The 24,719-nt window shown below is 35.6% G+C and overlaps 3 protein-coding genes and 1 long non-coding RNA gene across 5 annotated transcripts; 1 reads left to right on the top strand and 3 right to left on the bottom strand.

Moving 5' to 3' along the window:
* Positions 1-1,387: 1,387 nt before the first annotated feature.
* LOC147479269 (ATP synthase subunit beta, mitochondrial) lies at positions 1,388-5,371 on the bottom strand. Its single transcript, XM_086577289.1, has 9 exons — positions 4,846-5,371; positions 4,134-4,209; positions 3,947-4,035; positions 3,677-3,794; positions 3,487-3,590; positions 3,190-3,348; positions 2,874-3,098; positions 2,473-2,784; positions 1,388-1,740 (listed from the first exon to the last, which is right to left on the bottom strand). The coding sequence occupies exons 1-9, from the start codon at positions 5,317-5,319 to the stop codon at positions 1,630-1,632; spliced, it is 1,668 nt and encodes a 555-aa protein (XP_086433415.1). The 5' UTR covers positions 5,320-5,371; the 3' UTR covers positions 1,388-1,629.
* Positions 5,372-11,503: 6,132 nt separating this feature from the next.
* LOC147479268 (uncharacterized) lies at positions 11,504-17,182 on the top strand. 2 transcript variants are annotated; one of them, XR_015204105.1, is made up of 3 exons: positions 11,534-12,970; positions 15,830-15,873; positions 16,628-17,182. It is a non-coding gene; the product is annotated as an uncharacterized LOC147479268 (long non-coding RNA). The 2 variants fall into 2 exon arrangements; XR_015204104.1 differs by lacking the exon at positions 15,830-15,873 and having other exon boundaries at positions 11,504-12,970.
* A 1,401-nt stretch (positions 17,183-18,583) lies between these two features.
* Positions 18,584-21,375, bottom strand: LOC147479267 (large ribosomal subunit protein bL19cz-like). The gene is made up of 5 exons (XM_086576534.1): positions 21,084-21,375; positions 20,677-20,922; positions 20,508-20,606; positions 20,306-20,439; positions 18,584-18,944 (listed from the first exon to the last, which is right to left on the bottom strand). Exons 1-5 carry the CDS (start codon positions 21,216-21,218, stop codon positions 18,830-18,832), a joined length of 729 nt encoding a protein of 242 aa, XP_086432660.1. The 5' UTR covers positions 21,219-21,375; the 3' UTR covers positions 18,584-18,829.
* A 187-nt stretch (positions 21,376-21,562) lies between these two features.
* Positions 21,563-24,276, bottom strand: LOC147479266 (2-hydroxyacyl-CoA lyase-like). Its single transcript, XM_086576533.1, has 2 exons — positions 22,747-24,276; positions 21,563-22,103 (listed from the first exon to the last, which is right to left on the bottom strand). The coding sequence occupies exons 1-2, from the start codon at positions 24,142-24,144 to the stop codon at positions 21,789-21,791; spliced, it is 1,713 nt and encodes a 570-aa protein (XP_086432659.1). The 5' UTR covers positions 24,145-24,276; the 3' UTR covers positions 21,563-21,788.
* Positions 24,277-24,719: the final 443 nt, after the last annotated feature.

Raw genomic sequence — 24,719 nt, 5'->3', positions numbered from 1 at the left:
GAAACCGCAAAAGCGGCGCTTTTCCGATGAGGTTGAGTTTTATAGTTCTCGAAATGTTTTAAATTTCCGATTTACCCTTCAAACGTGAAGTGTAGAAAATTTTAGTGAGTGAAACTTTCGGGTACCCTTTTGATTTAAATGATTGGATTAAAATCGAGAATACACTAACTAATAAACGGGGCAAGTTTTCCCATTATATATAAGATATATAAGATATAAGATATATATATAAAGATGTTCTAAAAAACACTAGGCTGTAGCTGGGTGGTGGGAGAGCGCCTAGGCCTTCTAGGCAATGCCTAGACGGGCTAGGCGGTTTTTTTTCATAATATATCTTATAATATATATAGTAATACACATATATACTACAATAAATGAAGAAAATCACTTATCATAATTCAAAAAATAAATACAAACAAAAATACTTATTACAAAAATGCGTAATAGTTGAAGAAGATCAACTTCATATAAAAACATATTCTTTTTTATGGTGGCATATAATTTACATTAGACTTTAGTCTTTTAAACTCATTCAAATCTTAAACTTACACGGGTCTTTAATTTTCGATCAACATTAAAAAAATAAATAAATAAATAAATAAAAAAAAAAACTTGACTAGACTGCCTAGAGGCCGATTAGTCCGCCTAGACCCGTCTAATCGGTCCACCAATTTTTTAAACGACTTGGGCCTAGGTGAGTCGGTTGGGCACTGCCTAGCGTCTAGAGACCGCCTAGAACGATTTTTAGAACAGTGACAAAAAGCACACTCTGGATAGTGTCTAGAGCCCAATTTCTAGGTTTGATAAATCCAAACATCCCGCATCAGTGCAACGGTTTTAAGACCTGAGTCCTAACCGTCGCAAGTATGACTTGAACCACCTGATTCCGACTTGAATCCGTTCCAATGACAGCTAAACTTGCTACAGCCTTGATCCAAAGAACAATGAACACACAGCTAGTGATAAAAGAGTGTTCCAAGAATGATTGTCTAGCTCTTCTGAAGTATGTGGGAGCGCATGCTGCTTATTACTGGTATACTTGTATTGTATGGGTGACTTGATGAGGAAATTTGAGGATGTCTCTAGTCCTGACCTTCCATGAAGTCATGTACAGTTGCAATTCTGCCCATGAACAGATTAAGAACCCCCAACTACATTTAGACATTCTAGTGTTAGCTGCTTTAGCCACTTAGCACCATTATAACAGTCTACACGGTATTTTTCGTGCAAAATATTTTAGAGTACTACATTTTTCTGGTATAGATGGGTAAAATAGGTTCAGAGAGTTTCATTTCAAGGGAAATTGAAGAACCCTTTTTCAGAGTCAGAATCAATTCACAAACATAAACTAGCACATATTGAAGAAGCAGCAACCAAAACAAGTATGTCGACATCATCATCATATTTTCTTATTAATCAAAAAGGGCAATTTTGCTTGTCTAAACGCAGACCCTTGTTTTCCTACTCAAACACCATCTTCCAACAATATTCAACATAATTGCAACAGAAACAGGAAGAGATACAGTTTATCTCAAAAATTGCAACTCCCGAATGTTTTGGCAACTGAACAAAACTAAATTATTAATGTTCTGTGAGTATGAATCCCAAAAAGAAGAAACAGGATTTGGCTTAAGGATTTTCCTTGGCAATTTTCTCTGCCTTGGCAATGACCTCATCGATTCCTCCAACCATGTAAAATGCTTGCTCAAAGAGATCATCATACTTCCCATCCAAGACACCCTGCCCAAAACAGTTTCCGTAACATACATCAGAAATAGCACACTAAAATCAGCACATAATCATTACCAGAGCATAGGACCTAACTAACCAAATATAAAAATATATATGCTTGAATACTAAAGACATCAAACTAAAACGTAGTCTGGCTTGGTGGTAATGAAGTGATGAATCATCTACAAAACCTTTGGATAATAGGATGCGAGCAAAGAATTATTTATCTGACAGCTCTAAGCCAACTCCCCACAAAAGAAAAGTAATAAAAACCCTTATGATTAGAAATTACCGCTTTGGCATTTGCTATGTGGATTCCATAAAGAAATGAAAAATAGTTGATACATAAGCTATTGAACCAAAGGATCATCCATGCATACCCACACAGAATAAGCACCGACGCTGCTATGGTCTAAAGCTTTAGCACATGTACTACTACTAGCAGTGACTACCAACCAAGAGGAAAGCTATAACCCCTACAGTTATTGTCCTAACTTCTTCAGAGGAAAACCCCAGACATTTAGTTACTATTGTAAACATGCTGGGGAGGACTATAACAACAAATCTCCCATGCTTATTTGCTTTTGGTTTTAATATATAGTATAACAAAGTAAATATAACAGAAAACCTGATTAAACAGAAAGGAACAAATCCCCCATGCTTATTTGCTTTTGGTTTTAATATATAGTATAACAAAGTAAATATAACAGAAAACCTGATTAAACAGAAAGGACGTTATACCTGGAAGCTGGCAATGCTCTCTTTCAAGTCCACATACTTTCCAGGGGCACTGGTGAAGACTTCTGCAACATGGAAAGGCTGACTCAAGAACTTCTGGATTTTACGAGCACGTGCCACAGTCAATTTATCATCTTCACTGAGTTCATCCATTCCCAAAATGGCAATGATATCCTGAAGATTCTTGTAGTTCTGTAGAACTTTCTGTACACCACGAGCAGTATTGTAGTGATCCTCTCCTAAGATATGAGGGGAAAGCATACGCGATGTAGAATCTAGGGGATCGACGGCGGGGTAAATACCCAACTCAGAAATCTGCAATAACATCAAATCTACTATTTTAATCAAAATAATAAATTGAAGATATGGTTTAATTAAGTCAAAATAACTAAGAGGTAGAATACCTGTCGAGACAAGACAGTAGTTGCATCAAGATGGGCAAATGTGGTTGCAGGAGCTGGATCTGTCAAGTCATCAGCAGGCACATAGATAGCTTGGACAGATGTGATAGAACCTTTCTTTGTAGTAGTAATTCGTTCCTGGAGACCTCCCAGATCGGTTGCCAAAGTTGGTTGGTAACCAACAGCAGATGGGATACGTCCAAGCAAAGCAGAGACCTCCGAGTTTGCCTATAAAACACAGTGCATACATTAGATATGAAAATGTTTCCATGCAAAACGAAGAATGTATTGAAGCTAATTCATAAAGAAGTGCGCTTACCTGTGTAAAGCGGAAAATGTTATCAATGAAAAGAAGCACATCTTGGCCTTCAGCATCTCTAAAGTGTTCAGCCACAGTCAACCCAGTAAGCCCAACACGAGCACGGGCACCAGGGGGTTCATTCATTTGACCATACACAAGAGCACACTTGCTTTCACTCTGACACGTATAAATTGAAGAATTAATTTAATATATTTAGAGATATCAAAAAATCTATGACAATCATCAAGAGTATCATATTTAACAAAAAGTAATATGCAATTAAAAGGAATGAAATAGTAACAAAAATATACGAACCTGCTTGTCTCCTAGCTTAATCACACCACTCTCCATCATTTCCCTATACAAATCATTACCCTCTCGAGTGCGTTCTCCAACACCAGCGAAGACAGAAAAACCACCTGAAACAAAACAAATATCGCTTCAACACACAATACATCAATAACGAATGAAATGGTTTCTAAATGCATTTTCTTCATAAACCAACCATGAGCTTTTGCGACATTGTTGATAAGTTCCATAATAAGCACAGTCTTTCCTACACCAGCACCGCCAAACAACCCAATCTTCCCACCTCTTTGGTATGGTGCAAGGAGATCAACAACCTGTATATGCACGATAAAGTAACACAAGGACAAAGTATGAGATTAAACAGAATCTACCTGAGAAACATGAATGGAGACAGAAGATGCGTTCAAAAGTAAGGTGCCTCCATACAGACCAATATGATGCAAGAAAGAGAAAGTAATGTGCAGACCTTGATACCAGTGACAAGGATCTCTTGTTCAGTTGCCTGTTCAACGAATGCTGGGGCTTCACGATGGATTGGCAGATAGTGATCGGTTTCTGTTTAGTAGAAAACAAATAAAACGACAAAACATGAATTAGACAAGCCAGAACACTTTCCATATAATTGAAATGAAAACACTCATCAAATTGCTTACTAAGGTCTCCTCTGTGATCAATAGGTTCCCCAATAACATTTATGATTCGGCCAAGGGTCGCCCTTCCAACAGGGACCTAAAAAGTCATTGACGAGATTAAATAGGATGCAAAATAGCACAATCAGAAAACACAGGAAAATTGTTTTGAAAAGATGTGCAATCTCAATGCGACATTCCTGCTTAATCATACAATGCCAATCACGAACACAAGCGAAAACACACTCCATTGCCACCACGGTCAAATGAACAGAGATAGCTCAATCATACAAAAGAAAAATATAATTCTGATTAAATTGTTTTAGACGGATAAGAAGAGTGACAGAAGGACAAATGACACTGACCCAATATATAAAATCTGTTTGGATAGGCTCACAAATACTTGGTAGAAATACTTCGATATCTATTCCATGTAGAAGAAAACTCAGACCAATCTAAGATATATCAAATCTCATTCTGAACCACCAGCTAGACAAAATACATTACTAGAAATCTCAAAGAAGATTACCCATTTCATCGTCCAAAAACCTTCCGACCAATCAATGTATTATAAACCAATAAAAAAGTCATAAAATTATTATTACGCATACAACAATTAAAAATGAAGCAATTTAAAACCTTTAATTATAAGGTGAATAAAATGTAGCATTTTGAGTGATTAGAAATTGAATTGACTAGATCTACACATAATAATAATAATAAGGGGTAGTCTTACAGTGATAGGTGAGCCAGTGTTGAGAACCTTTTGACCTCTAACAAGACCTTCAGTACCATCCATAGCAATAGTTCTAACAGTACCCTCCCCCATATGTTGAGCCACTTCAAGAACCAATCGGATCGAATTATCCAAAACTTCAAGAGCCGTTAAAATAGGTGGCAAACCTTCAGTGAATCTAACATCAACAACAGCACCAATAACTTGACAAACACTACCAACTGATCCAGCACCAGTGAACTCATCGGTGATTTTACCACCATAATCTTTTGATGAAGGTGATGTTGAGGGTGTTGTTGGTGGTGGTGCTACTGCTGCTGCTGCTGACGTGGAATAGTTTGTGATCTGAGATAATAGGAATGACGATTTGGGTAAATGACGAGATGGGGTTTGGAGTTTGGGGGAGATGAGTGTGGGTTTTGAACGACGGGTGGCTGAGCGGAGCAGAGACGACAGCACTTTTCTTGATGCCATTGAAAAATGAAAAATGAGGAAAAGGCTAGGTTTTCTGCTGTTGGAAATGATGTGATCAGGATTTTATCACTCATTGTTGGGCTGGAAATAATCTGTTGGGGGCCCAATTCACACTCATTTTGGACTTGGGCTTAATAATAATAAGATAGAAACAGAGCTATGTATGTGGCATTATTTTTGTAGTGAATTTTGACTGTGTTTTTGTTACTGAGCAAGCTTTTTATCGGCTGGTACAATCACTGCAAAAAATCTTACTAGTTATGAAATTTTTTGTAATGAATTTTTAAACAAATTACTAGAATTACTGCATAGAGTGGGGAAGTGAGCGTAGCAAGGATATGAAATGAGAGGATGAAGAAGATAAAAAGATGAGCGGAGAACAAAGAGAGTGAGAAGAGGAAAATGAAAAAATATGCATAAGAAAATAGAAACTATCACGAAGTGCATAGACAGACATAAACCAAGTTACATTTAGTCACTCTCCAAAAAAAAGCCAACTCAAAAAGGTTCACATACACACTCACTTGATTATCCAAAATTTTAAATTTTAGATGAACAATTTTCAATACGAAAATTTTGATGTCCATGTAGTTACATACTAGTTATGGGCAATAGTCAACACCAGTAGTAGTCAAGGCACAAAGAGGTGCATAAGGCGCGAGGCGTGGAGAGGTGCACTTTAGTACCTTGCCTTGACTAAGGCGCAGGAGTTAACATAAGGCGAGAGTTTTTGTGCCTTTTTGTGCCTTATTAACTTTTTTTGTTTTTTTTTTTTTTTTTTTTTTTTTTACAATTTTTGCTACGTGACACATTTACACTCTATCCAATTATTGTATGATACAATAAATTGTATAAATTTAGTAAGTTTCATTTTGGAGTACATTCAACTTAATTTTGACTAGTTTTTTTGTTAAGTTGTATGGATTGAGATAAGACACAAAATGAATTAAATAAAATTTTATGGGATTATAAAATTTGAATCATGTGTTCTATTTCATAAAGAACTCATTTGACTCAATTCAATTAGTTTATTATTTTAGTTTATTGAAGTTAGAACTAGATTGTATTGAGAGATATGAGTTTTTTTTTTGTTATTTACTTATTGTTTAAGATTTTTCTTTTAAATGACTACAATGGTTTCATGTTTACAATCACATAAAATTAATTTCAAAGTTTGGGCAAAATAAATCAATGATAATTCATGTAATATTTAATATTTATTTTATTATTTATTTGATATATATTTTCTTTTATTACTACGCACCTCACTTCAATGAGGCGCACGGCACGCCTTGTGCCTAATGCACAAAGAGATTGTTGCGCCTTAGTTGCGCTTTACGCCTGGACTACACTGGTCAACACTACAGATCCTAAATATTGATTTATATCGAGCTACGTGTCCCTGTCTATTTTAAAACAAATCAACGTTATAATCTACTATCTATATACTAAAGCAGAGACCTCTAATTTATGATTTTCTCTCTCCTACATGGCACTCTAATATGAGAGTTAGTTTTTTCTCTCTCCTATGTGGCACTCTAATATGAAATATAATATTTTCTAATAGTCTACAATCTCATGTATATAGAACCTCTTTGGAGAGTTTGAGTGTATTTTTAATTATTATATTTGGAGAATTTGAGTGTATTTTCAATTATTATATATTTGATCAAATAAAAAAAATTGCTAAAAAATAGGTGATTTGTAAAAAGTAATTTCCTATTATGAATCAAACATTTTTAGTGTTTCAATTTTTATATATTTGATCAAATAAAAAAAATTGCTAAAAAATAGGTGATTTGTATAAACTAATTCCCTATTACAAATCATATAATTTTAGTGTCTATGATAAAGCACCGACTTATTTCGAATATATAATTAACACGACCTCAAACACATAGTTAAAAACATGCAATTATACAAAAAATAACATCACAAAATATATAATAGAAAATGAAAAAAAAAAATAACAGCAAAGCAATAATGACAAATATTTTAAAAAATATATAATACTGAATGAAACTAACATAAAAAACTAATTAATGGGGAACCGAAAAATGGATGCAAATGCATCGAACTAACCTCAAATAATATTTAACGGGAAATCGAAAACTGGATGCAAATGCAAGCATTAAACTAATATTAAAAAGTAATTAATGGAAAATTGGAATATAGATACAACTGCATTACATTAACCTCAAAGAATAATTAACGGAAAATCAAAACTTTGATGCAAATACATCAAACTAACATAAAAAATTAATTGTCAAAAAATTGGAAACTGGATGCAAATGCATTGAGCTAACCCTCAAATATTAAATTAACGGGAAATGTGAAACATGATGCAAATGCGTAGAACTAATCTTAAAAAATAATTAACAGAAAATCGGAAACTAGATGCAACTGCACTGAACTAATCTCAAAAAATAAATTGGATGCAAATGCATTGAACTAACCTCAAGAAATAATTAATGGGAAATCAGAAATTGGATGCAAATTCATTAAACTAAACTCAAACAATAATTAACTAGAAATCTGAAACTATATGCAAATGTAACTTTATCAAATAATAAACGAGAAATTGGAAACTGGATGCAAATACATTAAACTAATCTCATAGAATAATTAACGATAAATCAGAAACTATATGCAAATGTATTGAACTGACCTCAAATAACAATTAACAAGAAATTAGAAATTGGATGCAAATGTATTTAACTAACCGAAAAGAATATAAATAACATAAAATCAGAAATTGGATGCAAATACATTGAACTAACCTCAAAATATAGTTGGATTATATGTTGTGGGAATGTCTCGATAAATATAGTTTTGCATTTAAAATTGTGTTTATCTTATCTCTTTCCGTATGATTGGAAACTCCTTGCTATTCAAGTAGCTTCAATATATATAAACTTCACATTATTAGACAATCTTACAAAACTTTAATCAAACTTATTTTATTAAACAACAAAATAAAGTTGAAGGGTTATTATCAAAAGTGAGTTTTTTTTTTTTAATGGGGAGTGAGGTTTTCACGTTATAAGAAATTTGGTTGAGTGATCAATATAATATTAATATATAATAATTATACATATTTGCAAATATTTTTCAGAATAATTAATATAACAACACCCGTTTGTAGATAATCTTTGAAGATTCCACATAGTGAGTCATTCATAATTTAAATAATAATTAATAGAAAATTGGGAACTGGATAATCTTCGATGATCCCACATAGTAAATCAAGCATAATTTGCTTTTTATGTCATGTTTGCAAGGACACTACAGATGGATTAGTAAAAGTTTATATTATACACCACATTGGATAATTAAAATGAAATCGGAAACTGGATTCAAATACATAACTGAGCTCAAAAAGTAATTAACGGAAAATCAGAAATTTTATACAAATGCAATAAACTAAACTCAAAAAGTAATTAAATATAAATCGGAAACTGGATGCAATTGCATTAAACTACCGTCAGATAATAACTAATGGGAAATTAGAAATTATATGCAAATCCTTGAAAAATATTTAACGGGAAATCGGAAACGGTATACAAATACATCAAACAAACCTCATATAATTATTAATGTGAAGTTGGAAACTGGATGCAAATGCATTGAACTAAACTCAAAAAATAATTAACAGGAAATCAAAATCGAATGCAACTGCATTGAACTAACCTCATAGAATAATTGGTGGGAAATTGGAAACTAAATGCAAATGCATTGAAACAATCTCAAAGAATAATTAACGGAAAATTAGAAACCGGATATAATTGCATCGAACTAACCTCGATCAAAGCATAAATAATAAAAAACTAGATACAGATATATTGAACTAACCTTAAAGAGTTACTAACGGGAAATCATAAACTGGATCCAAATGCAATGAACTAATTTCAAATACTAATTAACGAAACATTGACAAATGAATGAAACTGCACTGAACTAACCTAAATGAATAATTAACGGGAAATTATAAATTTGATGTAACTGCATTGAACTAACTTCAACAAATAATTAACGGAAAACCAAAAACTGGACGCAACTACATTAAACTAAAATCTCAAAGTATAAATGTCCGCTTTTTTTAGCCATCTCACATGAGTAATTACGAGTAATTAGGAACCAAAAACGAAAGTGAATTTATAAAAACAAACTCTTACATATATGCAAATTGTATAGAAATTGTAAACTATCAAACTAACATAGAAAAATAATTAACGGAAAATCAGAAACTGGATGCAGATGTATTGAACTAACCTCAAAGAGTAATTAACAGGAGATTGGAACCTGGATGCAAATGCAATGAACTAATCTCAAATACTAATTAATGAAACATCGAAAACTGGATGCAACCGTACTGATTTAACCTTAATGAATAACTAACGAGAAATCATAAAGTGGATGCAATTGCACTGAACTAACCTCAAATACTAATTAACGGAAAATCAGAAACTTGATGCAATTGCATTGAACTAACCTCAGAGAATAATTAATGAGAAATTAGAAACTTGATGCAACGTACTACATTAAACTAATCTCAAATAATAATTAATGGAAAATCATAAACTTAATGCAAATGCATTGAACTAATAACCCTAAAATATATTTGTATTATATGTAGGGGGAATAAATATCTCGACAAATATAGTTTTGCATTTTAAGTAGTATTTATCACAATTATTTTATTGTGATTGGGAATGTCTTGCTATTCAAGTAGCTTCAATATTATCTTTGCCATATTGGGCATTCTCACAAAATTTTAATCAAACTTATATTGTTAAACCTAACAATAAAAAGAAGTCGATGAGTTTTATCAAGGTTTGATACTTCCTTTTTATAGAGAGTGGTGCAAGAAATTTAAATGAGTAATTAATATCATTTTCATATCTCATAGCTATGCATAGTTGCTAATATTTTTTAGAATAATTTAATATAACGACACCCGTTCGTAGGACACGTTTATATGATAAATCTTTTCAAGTGGAAATAGTGTATTCTTTGAGGATATGGAAACAATAAACCTGTTTTAGTGATTTGTACACATTAGTACGTAAGCCGCGCGAGAAGTGATGATTTACCACTAAATCACCATAAATATAATAAAACTATTATACAAGCTAGATCGAGTTTAAGATAGTTTCACTTGAAAATTACAGATTAATATCCTAAACTATAAAGTGAAGAGGCTATCTCAATTTGATCTTTTAGTTTCCAAGTACTTATGCATCATAATCGTTGCTCATTAACATATTTCAGTTTATTTTCAATAAGAATATATTCTGATTAAAAAATTTGCAGTTAAACCACCATAAATCTAAGAAAACTATTATACAAGCTAGATTGAGTTTAAGATAATTCTATTTGAAAATTACAGATTAATATCCTAATCCACAAAGTGGGGATGCTATATCAATTTGACTCCTTAATGCATCTTTAGGTGAGACTATCCTAGCATCAAACACCAAATTTTCAATAATTTTGTGTTTTTTCATCTTCAGGAGAGACACATGTTGATGAAAAACAAAAATTTGGTGTTTGTTTTTGTCAGATCAAAATCTCAGAAATCGCACATGTTTTTGATTTTCCAAAACCGCGTGATTTTTTAACACCGCATAGACTTGGGCTAGAGTGCGGGCTTTAATCACCGAGTTTTGCGAAAATTGCGTGAGAGATTTGAAAATAGAAGAAAGAATAAAGTTGATGTGTGACACATTGCGTGGTTCCTGGAAAATCGCGTGGACTTAGACTTCTATGGTGCGGTTTTCGAGTTAAATTGGGAACCTGGATAAAAAGCTGCGTGATAATATCAATAATACATTGATTTATCAAAAAGCGTCATTTGATGTTAACTATTTGATATCGCTCCTGAAGTTGGTTGGTGTTTTTTTGGTTTGATATTTGGTTTGGTTCAAATATTTGGTGTTTTATTGGTTTCTCTCCTAAAGATGCTCTTAATTTCCAAGTAATTATGCACTATAATCGCTTCTCATTAACGTATTTCGGTTTATTTTCAATAAAAATATATTCTGATTGTTAATTTGTGTGAGAGATTTTGTAAATCCTTTTCAGCACATCATGGTCCGGGTCCAAAATCTAGTATTATGTCTAAATTGGAAAGCGTGACGTGTTGGATAAGTATACGGTGACTTTTTGTCCATCACATAAAAGATAAAAGTTTAACACGACAAAAGAACCAAATTTTCAGAAACTTCCTGAACAATCAAAAGAAGCTCATCTTCAGTTTCCTCCTCTTCTCTATAAAACATTTGATCAGTTTTAGTAAAACCAGACTTCATCTCTTTTTTCTTTTTTGAAGCTAGGCAAACTCAGAGTTTTAATCACCAAGACTTTGGACAAACCGGTTGGTTCTCAAGTTGGCGCGTTGTGCTGCAGCAGCCTTAACGTCCAGATGATGAAGGGATTAAAGAACATTTTCAAATGGCGAAAAGGAAGGGATGAACAAGAGCTAGTGCAACAACAAGTCTCATCAGAGTCAACTAGTCGTGAGTTGTTCCTCAGTGATGATTTGATAGCAGAGATACTCATCAGACTTCCAACAAAAACTTTATTCAGCTCAAAATGCGTTTGCAAAAACTGGCATGGTTTGATTTCTGATCAAACTTTCATCACAAGATTTATACGAAGATCAAAGTCAGTACCACTCCCTCCACTCATCACTGGTTACTATTATGAGAAACGTATATGTAATGGATCAAAAACAGAGGTGAGCTTCTATGAAGCTAGTTCTTCTACTACTGATGATGATGGACAACTTATTGGTGTGGATACTAGTTTGAGCTTTCTTAAACTCCCCTCTATTAATGTAGTAGATTCCCACAGTGGGTTTGTTCTTTGCGCCGAAAAGCTAGACTTCGGTGATGTTTTAGTTCCTTACTACTTTCGTTACATCATCTGTAACCCTTTAACCAAGGAATGGATGTATTTACCCGAACCAGCTCGCTCGCATTCCATTAGACAAATTGTTTTGTATTGTTACGAAGATGAAACAGAGTTTAGTTTCAGAAGAATCAAGTTTAAGGTTTTTTGTTTCATTACATGGGAAGTAAATGAATTAGTAGTGGATATATATTGTTCGGAATTAGGACAATGGAAGAAGTCTACAATGGCTCATGGTCTAAATGGGTCCTGTCCACTTAAATCGTAAAACTTTGTCAAATGGATCTGTCTACTTCTGGAACCAGTCGCATTTGTGCCGTTGTGATTTGGAAACAGAAGACATACATATTATGGAACTACCCTCAATTTCCGGTTATTGGCGGAGTGGACGCATAGGAGTATCATCTGGATCACTGTGTTTTTTTGAAACAACCCGGACTCAATTCAGAATATGGATCCTTGGTGACAAAGTTGGCTGGTCTTTGAAGCATTTTATTGATGGTGAAATCTTGAGAAAAGAGTTTCCAGGGATATTAAAATGTGGAGATTTGTTTCGTGCACTGGCTTTTCATCCACAAAATGACGAGTTTCCTGTGGGGATTATAGGAGGTGTCAGGGTTTTCATCTATCGAATGAACTCAAGAAGGGTAGAACTCGTAAATGAATCTATATCCACTTTATACTCCCCTTTCATCCCTTATTCTCTTCCAGCATGGCTTCCTTGCGTAAAGATCACTTAGTAAGTTGTATCTATACCCTTTACATTTTTTATTACATACCGTTTATTCTAGGACACGCACCGTGTATGCTATGGATCTTCATTGCACTGTGTTACATTTATAATTTCCCCATTTATTCTAGGACATCTCTTATGCTATACTTTTTCATTGTCATGTTTTGCTTTACGTGTTGGGTGCAACATCTGCTTTGTAATTATATTTTTTGCTCTAGCATGAGACAGGGTTTCTTTTGTTTTGAATGATGTCTTCGTGGTTTCTTTAAGTCTTCTATTGCCTAGATCTTAATGTTGCAAAACTCGCGGCCTGTAGTCCATTGAATTTGTTCCTTGCCCTTTTGATAAGCACACACCCCTCAATTGATTATGAAGTAAACGCTACTAAAGCTATTACTTTCAATATCATCTGACAAGACAATTGGGTTCATGAAAATTAATATGGAGCTGCATATTTATTTTAGACTGACTTACGCAACGCTGTCAGGGAAACTTCATTGGTTTCTCTTATAAACGTCCTGAATATATTCGCACATATATTTTGAAGTAAATTCTCCACTATGTAACCTGTTCTCTGGAAACTTGTTAATGGTTCTCTGCCTTCCAAGCATGTTAATTTTCTCTTTAAGAAATATTTCCTCGTAATAATTCTTTTGAAATATGTCATGAAGCTCCTGAAACTATTTTACATGCTGTTTCAACTTGAGTACTTGACCTTATATTGCTACAGTATTGCTTGCTCCCCCACATCTTAAACTCTAAACAAGGTTAAGTCAAAATTTATAAAAGCTCCAAGCGTGTTTGCAAACACTGCGTACTTTATTAGCTTTCTTCAGGAAATGTGTGTATATTCCACCCTCGGCTCCTACATCAATATGCGAAGCCTAAGCCTTAGATACTTAAATAGTGAGAAAATCCATTGTCTCCTGTCAGAACTTTTAGCTTAGTTGTAGCTCTAATGTATCTGCTCCTGGGGGATCAAGGGGTTTTCAGTTGGTTGAATGCTTATATATCATATCCTTATACATCTCTGCGAGAAGGGAAACAAAATCTGTTGAAGGTCCAGAAGTAGCTGAGATCATTGCCTTGTGAGGAGGAGAAATAACCCTCAACATGGCGACAGTGCAAATTTGGTGCAGATGCTTTCATCCCCACTATAATTCATATTTCACTGTCAATAGTGTGGTAGCACATAAGCACATGAGCATGCCTGTTTAGGCAGAAGTCAGCAAAGGAATGAGCCTGCCTATCTGGTTGTGTATAATTGATTATCTAGAGTTGTAAATGATATTTGGTTATGTACTTATCTTATAGCCCGAAGACCCGATCATTGAATACTTGTATCCAACTATCAATCACAAAGATATGTGACCCGAAAAAAAAAAGACAACCACAAAACCACAAAGACCGATCTCATTCTCAAGGTACTATCTATCACAGTATCAACTATATATTAAGCTACCTACATCACTCATGGAATGCCAGTTTTCTTGAATAACAAATTGCTGAGGGTGATAAATCCTTAACCAAAACTAATTGAGAATCAAACCACCAATTGATCTTTTGATTAGAGATTGAACTACTTTAATTAAGCTATTAATATTATTTCTGAACTGCTGAAAAAATCACAACACAGGAGAATTGACTCAACTTTATCCAACTATGACTCAAAATAGAAATAAGCTACTACTGTGGCCTTAGTTTCCTAATGATAAAAGACTAGTTTCCTAACAGGGGGGTGAACTTACTGGCCTCGTTGTTGTTGTTTCTAAGTGATGATTTGATTGCAGAAATACTCATTCGAGTGCCACAAAAAACGTTTTTCAGATTAAAGTGTGTGCAAAAACTGGCAAATTTTGGTTTCTGATCAAACTTTCATCAACAGCTTCATAAGGAGATCAAAGTCACTACAAGTCCCTTCAATCATATCTGGGTTATTACTACACTAGTTTAGTCCCTTCTCATTCTCGTTATATCCTCTGTAACCCTTTGACGAAGGAATGGAATGGGTGTATTTACCCGAATCCGGGCATCCCACCAAAAATATTGTTTTGTATTGCTACGACTATGAGACTGAGTCTAATGGCCGAATAATCAAGTTTAAAGTGTTTGCTTTCAAAATAGGGCGTGTAAAGAAATTAGTGGGACTGTGGGAGTAAATGGATATGATTTAGTAAATGAATTAGCAGTGGATACATATTGTTTCGATACAGGAGAATGGAACAAGTCTACAATACCACATCATCAAATTGGAATGGATTCGTCTATTTCTGGAGCACTCAGCATGCATGCTTTTTTTTATCAGAAACAGAAACTGTAGATAGTTTCCGTTGAGTATAGGAGTGCACATTTTGGGGTATTATCTGGATCACTGTGTTACATTAGCTACGATATGAATTATGTCAGTGTATGGATCCTTCTTGGCAAATTTGAATGGTCTTTGAAGCACAGTATTGAGTATAAAATTTTGATAAGTAATACGTTCTGTACATTGGCTTTTCATCCACTTAATGCGGAGTTTGTGTTTGCTGTGGACGATTTTGGGAGTTACAGGGTTGTCTTACTTCAAATCGACATAGGAAGGATGGAAATAATCAATGATTTTAGAACCCATACTTTCTCCCGGTGCATCCCTTATTCTCTCTCAACATGGCTTCCTTGCTTAAGGATTAGCCATTTTATATGTTTAGTTTATTCTTGGATAACTTCTATGGTATAGAGTATCATCACTATGTTTAGATTTATGCAACATTTGGTTTTATACTTTTTTGCGCTCTTGCATGGACCAGTGGACAAGACTTCCTCTGTATATGTGTTTCTTCTTAATATGTTTATCTGATCTGTATTTCGCTTTTTGATGTCCAGGTCTTGCTTGTTTCCCTTTTTTCAGTCTATTGTGCACTTTTGTGGTATGTATAGTGTGTTTCATTGAAACCTATGCAAGTATCCCCTGCTACAAAGATAATTAAGGTGATTATTATAAGTAGTTTAGTACACTTAAAATTTGACCAAACTGTTGACTCTTATTAGGTTACTGCTTCTGATAACGCGGAAGCCATCAAGAAGATAGCTATTAGTCTATTACTATAACACAGAAATGATTTGTGGCCTCGCAAAATTATGAACTCACATGGCAACATATAATTGTGGCGAGGCTTAATCTAAATGTTCAAAAGTTGTTTACGCTGTGTTTGAACAAAGAAGCTTTGCCTTTTTTTTTCTTGTGTAGGCAGCTTCATTATTTTTTCTTGTAAAAACAATTACAGTGATTTGGCTAGCTAATTAGTTGTTTCAAGAAATATAGTTTAAGAGAGTGTCTCCTCAAAATCAAGGTTGAGCAAATGCTTGAAGGAATCCAATCTATTATGTAATCAGAGGCTTCCCTATAGTGACTGACAACTTTCAGAGCATCTGCAACTCTAATGCTTGGTTATTGTATTTAGGAAATTAGGGATCCTTTTTAAGAATGGTTTATTAGGAAGACTTTCTTCTATTTCTATTTTGGCCTAGTAGATTGATGACAGAGGTGATTATTTTTGCATAGTCAATACTTGTGAAAGATGTCTTGAAGATCCTTGAACTATTTTATCATGTTATTTCACTTGCCCTTATATCGGTAGAATGTGGCCATCTTGAGATCTTATACTACCATCGATCCCACAGAGCGGAACGACCAGAAAAAGAAGGCAAGGAAAGGAGGCATTCGGGCCAAGGTTCTGGAAGGCCGACCACTACATAGAGAGATCCATATACCGGTCATGAGCCGATGAGCGATAGCGAAGCCTAGAGAGTGTCATTCATCGAAGGTTGGAAAGGCGATAGTTGCATCTGATTTGACTTACTGATTTTAATGCTCGAGAAATGTAGTTCAATAATATATATCATCCCGATAGAAAAATTGAACAAATGCTGGAGGAAAACCACTATATTATATTACCAAAGGCTTCGCCACAAACGATGGGCATGATGACTGATGATTTCCAAAGCATCTGAAAGTCCAGTGTGTTGTTTTATTGATGGTCTCCTTGTTCCTTTGTGTTTTGTTGTATATGTATATAGGGAGCAGGGGGAACCTTTCTGAGAATGGATTAGGAAGACTTGCTGCTATTTTTATTTTTCCATATTAGATTCATGAATAGCAACAATTCGTGTGAAAATCAGAATCAATGTTTATTATTATTGTTAATACTATTGGATAGTGACGATACTTGTGAAAGATGTCGTGAAGCTCCTGACACTATTTTCACTTGCCAATATATTGGTAGATAGGATATGGTTTGCTTCCCCTTTACTTGAGACCTCAGAGTTTCGGGTTATGGCCTTAGTATCTGTGTTATTGTTAAGACGATTGAAACTCGATGCAAGGTTAAGTTAGAATTTAGAAGAGCTCTCTCTATGTTTGTTGCAAGCACTGCTTACTTTATTTGGTTAAATTGAAAACCAATCATTCTACTCTCCAAGGAAGCGCATATGATCCACGCTCAAACCTAAAACCTTAATATCAATCGTCGAAGCCCCTTCATCCTGTATCCACTTGCCAGTTACATGTCCCCAACAATTGGAAGATAGATCTGTCTGCTTTTTATTGATTGCTCTTTCTCTTATGAAGGAACTATAATCTGAAATTTACTCTGCCGAATTAATCCATGCAGGAAGCACGAAAACTGGTGTACAAGGTCTAGAGGAAGCAAGATCATTACATTGTGGGAAGCATGAACTCTGGAAGTCAAGAAGTTGGTAGTTGGATGTGAGTGCATGAGTTTGCTGGATCCTATTTCTCCGTCTAGTACTCAGTCTGGCTCTAGTGTTTTTTTTCTGGATAAGTCCGGCACTAGTTTGTGATTGTCTACTTTATTTTCACTATTTAATTTCGACGTCAAACAATGTGGTTAGAACACTAGAACGTAGCACATGAACATGCCTGTTAGCACAGAAGTGAGCAAGCTACCAGTTGGTGTAATGAATCTGCTCTCTGCTTACTAAGGGTTTTAATTTGTACTCACTCTGTTATCTTCTTATCTGCTATAAATTTTGAATGATAATATCTTTTGCAACGCGAAAAAGATATGGGCGATTCTTTTTTAAAATCTAATGTGTGTTTTTTTTAGGACCTACGGCTATATCGTAACCCTCGAAGTACTACCTAAAATTGAACATACTACTATATCCATCACAAAGAACTCATTCTCTGGCTTTACGTTCATAGCTTAACCTGCATCAGTCATGGAATATAAACTTTCTGGGATAACAAATTGGCGAGGATACCATTGTGGGCAACATAAAAGAGTGTCTCTAACCATAATAAAAGCATGGCCAGCATTAGGATATATGCTGGAGAGTACTGTAAAGTGGATTTTGAATAACAAGTTAATGTCAGTGTCAAATTAAGTTCGAACACTTATCATTTCACTGCATGAAGGAATTCTGCAACAACCTCTCATCGCATTAGGTGATTAGGTCATCCTCAAAATCATTAGCTAGAGAAACAGAAAGCAATGCTGTAAGCCTGTAAGAGGGTCTAGGGGAAAACATTAATGACTTTTACGAAAAAATATTATCCCCTTATTGAGGCGGCGCTACACTCCCCATTGGTTTCAATTTTCATGCTGATATCCTCACTGAACAGAACCACAAATTATAATAAATCGTTGTTTCTGAAGGTACTCCAATAACTACATCAATTTATTCCGGTGGTAATTCAAATACATCTTGAAAAGTACAGAGAACTCCCTTCAGTAAATATGAATTTTGTTTTTAATGCAAGTAGCATTCATCTTAGGCGAGAGAATAAGAGAGCTGACAATGTTCCCTTTACTGAGGGACCCTGACTCGTTGAAACATTTTCTTAATCTTTTCCATCGACAATTATCTACTGGTCTGTTTCTTCAGTGCATTCATTTTGTCCCTCAGGTAATAGAGCTTGGCCCTCCTCACTTTCTTCTTTTCAAGAATCTTCAACTCCTTAATGTTCGGAGAGTATCTGCATCACCCCAGCAAAAAAAAATTTTAGGTGGAGATCAAGTGGGCCAACAGCAAATGGATGTGATAACGGCAACAATGAAGAATTGTTGCAACTTAATATATTGAGTTCTAGCGAAACAAATTGTGTTACATTAGTATGTAACACAAACCAATGCAATCTCGCCATGTGGATGGACGACCTGGATACCACAACAACCGGTTTCTGACTTGAAGAAAGAAATAAAAAAAACAGACTGCCATCTTCATTTTATGTTCCACCTCTGCTGCCAGGGACCTCCTCTCGAACCAAACACCAAATTTATAATTTAATTTTTAAATCAAATTAAAAATTGCAACAGATTCACACTGAAAAATAATGAATTTAAACATGTAATTTTGTGTGGGATCTGAAAAATTTTTAAATTGAACCCGTAATCAAAACTTTTGGGGAGGAAGTGGGAAAAATAAAAAATGGAGAGGAGGTAAAGAGAGGAGGATGACACCAGCAAAATTTTAGTTGGCGTGACCAGTGACCGGTGAGCGGTGGGTGGTAGTGGAGAGGTGGAGACTGTGGTGGTATTGGAGAGGGGAAGACATTTTTCATATTTTTGTTTGTGTTAACTCCTTTTCCCACAGGTGGTTATCCACGTGGGGCTTTTTAACTGGCCTGTGTTACATTTGAAGGGTAACACATTGTGTTACACTACAATTTTCCTAATATATTCATAAGTCAATTCATCATAAGTAATGGTAGCACTGCAAACAACTATAATTATGGGCTCATAGTCTGGCAGAATATTGCAAAAAGGTTAGCAATGAATGTAAATCAACAGGTAATGAGTAGTCTGTGTCATTATGACGAAATTCTACAAGTACGTGAAAGAAAGGGGCTTGGCGAAAAAGTTATGAACAAAAGGAGATTTAATCTTAGATGTCTATGTATTAGGAAGGGGTGTAAAGCATTGCACTGAACCTGTTTTACCAACTCTGGAAGAGATCAACAATCATGGGGGTGCCAAGGAGGTTGGGTGCAACTATAGGTATCAAAGGTGAACCTGTGTAAGAGTGAAGAAGACTGCAAGATCATATGGGTGTTTCCGTGTTGGAAAAACAGTAAACGATCTCCAAAATATAAGTTTTCAGACTTCAGTTTTCTCTAAAACACTAGTGCTTTCTCCCAAAAGTAGGTTTTTGGACTTGGTATTAAGACCAAGCGCCAGATGATTAGGACACGATGATTTGGTCCTTATCGTCTGGCTTGATTTGGTCTTAATGCAAGAAGATCTAGAGAGGGCTAACTTCTAAAGCACATAATTCTCAAAATAGAGGTCTAAAAGAAAAGAAAAAAACATGAGTTGGTAGATCTAGAAGTTTACTTACAATGGGAAGACAGATTCAATCCCAACACCTGCCACCAGCCTCCTTAATCTGAAGGTTGAATTTAGACCAGCATTGCGCCTTGCGATAACGATTCCTTTCAAAGTTGAAACACGTCTCTTGTTCTCAGGAACTTCCTGTTGTTATCAGGGTCAGACCAGGCAATAACATACAATCATTTACTCTAAAAGTAAAACTCTCATACCACTTTAAGCTGGATGATATATCCGGGCTTTATATCAGTAATCTCTCTTGCAATCTCTCTTTGTTCCTTCACTTCCTGCACTGCTTCCTTGTCTAGTATCTGAAAACCATATGTTTTATTATAAAATTACTAGGTCCAAGTCCAAGAAGTGGGATGAAGCATAGTATACCTGCATTATGTGTCTGGCTGTTTTATCGAGCCTCTTAAATTTGACCCGTGGAGCTACATCAGGTAGAGAAGCAGAAACAGACTCTTGAGAATGACCAGTAGTTGCAATGCACCTCATTAGGAGAGTAGGCCTGACCATCCCCATCTTAGATAGATCTAGCCCAGGGCTTTTGTGGAAGAGTGATAACAAAGATGCACCATAATAATGAGATGTTGAAGCTTCTGTGTGGAAGCTAATCTTGGTATGCTGAATAAGTTAAAGATTAGGCACTATCTAATTACTCTAATAATCTAATTATACAAAAAAGCTGCAAGAGCATTTACATTGGACTACATATCATCACTAGTAGAAAAATAGAATATGATTAAAGAAAAAGAACGGTATAATTGAATGTTACAAAAACTTACCCATTCGGGGCCATTACACATCCATTTCATTTCATTGGATGGGGTTTGGGTTTTTGAGGATATGAGTGTGGGTTTTGAAGACGAACGACAGGTGGCTGAGCGGAGTAGAGAGGAAAGCACTTTTCTTGAAGCCATTGCAAATGAAAAAAAAAGCCTAGTAGGTTTTCAGCTGTTGGAAATAAAATGATGATGATGATGATGATGATCAGTGAATGTTGGGCTTCAAAAAATCCTATTGGGGGCCTAATTCATGAAAATCCTATTGGGGGCCCAATTCATGAAAAGCCTACTTGATAACAGAGGAAGCACAAAAATCTCAATGTGGTGTTATTGACAGGCAATACTTCCAATATATAAAGGCAAGCTCTTGAAAATAAATGGCCAGCATCCTTACTGAATATCTGATAATCTTGAATGCATACCCCTTCTCGGCACCACATAGTTACAGACGTACACAAACTGTAATCGGATCATTCTCATTTCTGAACCCAATAATTAGGATAAGTAGATAACTATGAATCCACTCGTATTTACAAATAAAAGCTGAACCTATAAAGACAACATTCACTGGGATATGACCTTATTACAACTATTGCCTACAATAACGTTCAAGTATTCAATCAAAAAGACACAAGGTAAAAAGCCAGGATATTCATAGCATAATATGTTCCGATTCCTCCTCCTATCAGTATCAGAAATCTTGTCTTAGTTCTTGTGTTGCATTCTACCACTTTCTGCACCAGCATAAGGATCAATGGTGACATTTATTACAGCTGGTTTCCGTGCAGAAAATGATTCCGCAAGTGCAGACTTGAGCTCTTCTGGAGTTCCAACAAGATAACCTTTGCCTCCAAAAGCTTCCATTACAGTATGATATGCTGCACCAGGTACAAAAGATGTAGGGGCAGGATCATCTTTGTGAGGCCCCGTAATTTCTTCAGGGTTCCTCCGGTCACCTCCATACACACCACCATTGTTAAAAACAATCACAACCACAGACAACTGATATCGTACTAATGTCTGCAGGAATCAATGAAAAACAATTATCAGCATGAGAAAAGTTTGTTTATCAAGATGGACACAAAACTGTTATACTCCACTCAGTGACGAGTTTAGGAAAAGTAAAATATGGTCAGATGGAACTATGGAGGTAAACAAGCATACATTAAAAAAAAAATCAAAATGTTGTAACTAAAGACTGAATAATGAAAAATGGTCTTCTTATGACAGAAATGAGAGCTAAGACTCCAAAGTGTCTAACAGTAATAATGGTTTTCCTGAAAACTGAAAATGCAGGATTGTTTTCAATTTTAACAGATGACGATGACCGTATAGCACAAACTTATCCCAAGTTTACAAAGGAGGTCGGCAGTTGAGCAACACATACATTTCTCATATTAACCTTTCCGACAAAGAGATGAAAGGTGGAGGAGTAGCAATAAACAAAGGTTTTACTTTTCCAATATCGGGTAATCGAATTTCAAGAGAAAAGAAACTATACAACTACACAAGCAGGCATGCCACTCTAACACAAATATGTCAGCATGCAGGTGAGCTTTCTACAATGTGTATGACTGTATCTATGTAGCGTACTAGAAAGTGTAATGCATGAAAAAGTATTTTTAGTTAATTTATAGATGTATGCCAGTTGAAGGAATCAAACCTCGACTTCCATGGCACTAAATCCAAATCCGGAATCGCCTTCAACAGCGACAACAAGGCGATCAGGTGATGCAACTGCAGCAGCGATGCAATAACCCAGACCAACCCCCATGGTCCCCCAAGTTCCTGCATCTAACCTTGTCCTTGGCTCTGTCTGAACGAGAACAGCTCGGCCAACATCCATCGTGTTTGCACCTTCTGAAACCAAAATAGGGGCAGGGCTTCCCTGTGCAAGAATGGCATCCCTTATAATTCTCATAGGGGTAAAAAAATTAAATGGCACAACATCCTTGGACAACTGCAATTCCATCTTCAACACGTTCTCTTTAGCCTTCTTTGATATCGATTCAACCCAAGGATGTGATCTCCCTAAACAGAAAGGGTCATCCTTAATCCCTCTATTTAACTTGTTCAAAACCAACTTTGCATCACCAACTAAACCAAGATGCGGTTTTCTAAGCTCAATTTCATCCTTGGAGACATCGACCAATATAAACTTAACATCTTTTGACCATTTTGGTGGCTCACCAAAATGCAACAACCAATTAAGCCTAGCACCAACAACCAGCGCAACATCACACTTACCAATCGCAAGCGACCTCGCAGCAGTAGCAGCCAACTCATGCGTATCAGGTAACAACCCTTTTCCCATGGGAGTAGGCAAAAACGGAATCCCCGTCTTCTCAACTAAATTCCTCAACTCATTCTCCGCTCGACCAAACGCAGCACCTTTCCCAAACACAATCAAAGGTCTCTCAGCATGTCTAATCAAATCAACAGCCTTCTCAATATCCTCCTCCCTCACACCAACACTCTCAGCCACGCCATTACCAAACTTCTTTCCCGCCTCACTCAAAAGCTTAACTGCAACATCTTCCCCAACACTCTGATGTAAAACATCAGACGGTACATCTAAATAACACCCACCGGGTCTCCCCGAACCCGCATTACCCACGACTTCAAATACAGCATTAGGAATCTGATTAATATCCTTAACTCTAACACTTAACTTAACAAAGGGATTAACAGCTTGTACCTGATCAAGTTCTTGAAAATCACCTTTCCCAAAATCATTCTGATCACAAGAACCAGATATCATAACCATAGGCCAAGTATTTATAGCAGCATTTGAGACACCAGCTAAACCATGAACACAACCAGGACCAGAAACAGTTAAGAGTATACCTGGCTTACCAGTTAAGTAACCGTATGCTGACGCGGCATAACCAGCTGATTGTTCGTTGTGAAATGCAATGAAACGGATACCGACTTGAATTGCTTTGTTTGCAAGTGAAGTTACTGGGATTCCAACTACACCAAACATGTGTTGTATCCCGGATAAGGATAGTGATTGGGCTATTAGTAGGTTCGCATCGATTTCGGTCTGTGAAGAAGCCATTAATGGAAAACAGGAATTTGAGCTTGAGGAAATTGGAATGTTTGTGAGTTATTGATTCAACTATTTCAACTATTGAAGTGGTTAAAGCCCATAAAACAACATGCTGACGTGGCATGAGTTTGTGCTAGTGCTACACTAATTATGGCATGAGTTAAGTGTTGAAAAGGTATAGACCAAAGTGACAGCTTGCCAACTTCGGTGCTAATAGATAGGCATGGACAGAGAAAAAATTTGCTCCTTGGGCTATATGCTCATTGTGTCATTGACTCATTGTCCAACCGCAACTAGCCATGTGTCATTTTTTTCTCTCACCTCACACACAAGTTTAATAGAGACGGAACTCTCAATTAGGAAACTAACTGACCGAAATAAATTAATAAAATTGAACCACAAAATAAGGAATCTATAAATCCTACGCGGGATATTTGGGCACGGTATCTCTCCCTCTCTCTTTTTTGTTCGTCCCTCCAACTTCTCCACTTCGTCTCTTTCCTTTTCTTTCTAACTCACAAAAAAGAACAAAAAAATAAAAGAAAAAGACATTCCTCAACCCAGATGGACAACAATGAAACAAA

This window comes from Coptis chinensis, chromosome 8 (genome assembly GCF_015680905.1).
Source record: "Coptis chinensis isolate HL-2020 chromosome 8, ASM1568090v1, whole genome shotgun sequence".
NCBI classification, from domain to species: Eukaryota; Viridiplantae; Streptophyta; class Magnoliopsida; order Ranunculales; family Ranunculaceae; genus Coptis; species Coptis chinensis.
Note: the sequence above shows the minus strand (reverse complement) of the source record. Positions and strands in the feature narration are given on the sequence as shown.

Excerpts from the sequence above, each read along its gene's own strand:
- LOC147479269 (XM_086577289.1), bottom strand. The coding sequence starts at position 5,319 with ATGGCATCAAGAAAAGTGCTGTCGTCTCTGCTCCGCTCAGCCACCCGT. Across the intron at positions 3,349-3,486 it reads TTAAGCTAGGAGACAAGCAG|AGTGAAAGCAAGTGTGCTCT; the intron begins GTTCGTATATTT and ends TATACGTGTCAG. Across the intron at positions 2,785-2,873 it reads CTACTGTCTTGTCTCGACAG|ATTTCTGAGTTGGGTATTTA; the intron begins GTATTCTACCTC and ends ATGTTATTGCAG.
- LOC147479267 (XM_086576534.1), bottom strand. The coding sequence starts at position 21,218 with ATGGCTTCAAGAAAAGTGCTTTCCTCTCTACTCCGCTCAGCCACCTGT. Across the intron at positions 20,923-21,083 it reads TGTGTAATGGCCCCGAATGG|CATACCAAGATTAGCTTCCA; the intron begins GTAAGTTTTTGT and ends TAACTTATTCAG. Across the intron at positions 20,440-20,507 it reads ATATCATCCAGCTTAAAGTG|GAAGTTCCTGAGAACAAGAG; the intron begins GTATGAGAGTTT and ends TGATAACAACAG.
- LOC147479266 (XM_086576533.1), bottom strand. The coding sequence starts at position 24,144 with ATGGCTTCTTCACAGACCGAAATCGATGCGAACCTACTAATAGCCCAA. Across the intron at positions 22,104-22,746 it reads TTAGTGCCATGGAAGTCGAG|ACATTAGTACGATATCAGTT; the intron begins GTTTGATTCCTT and ends TGATTCCTGCAG.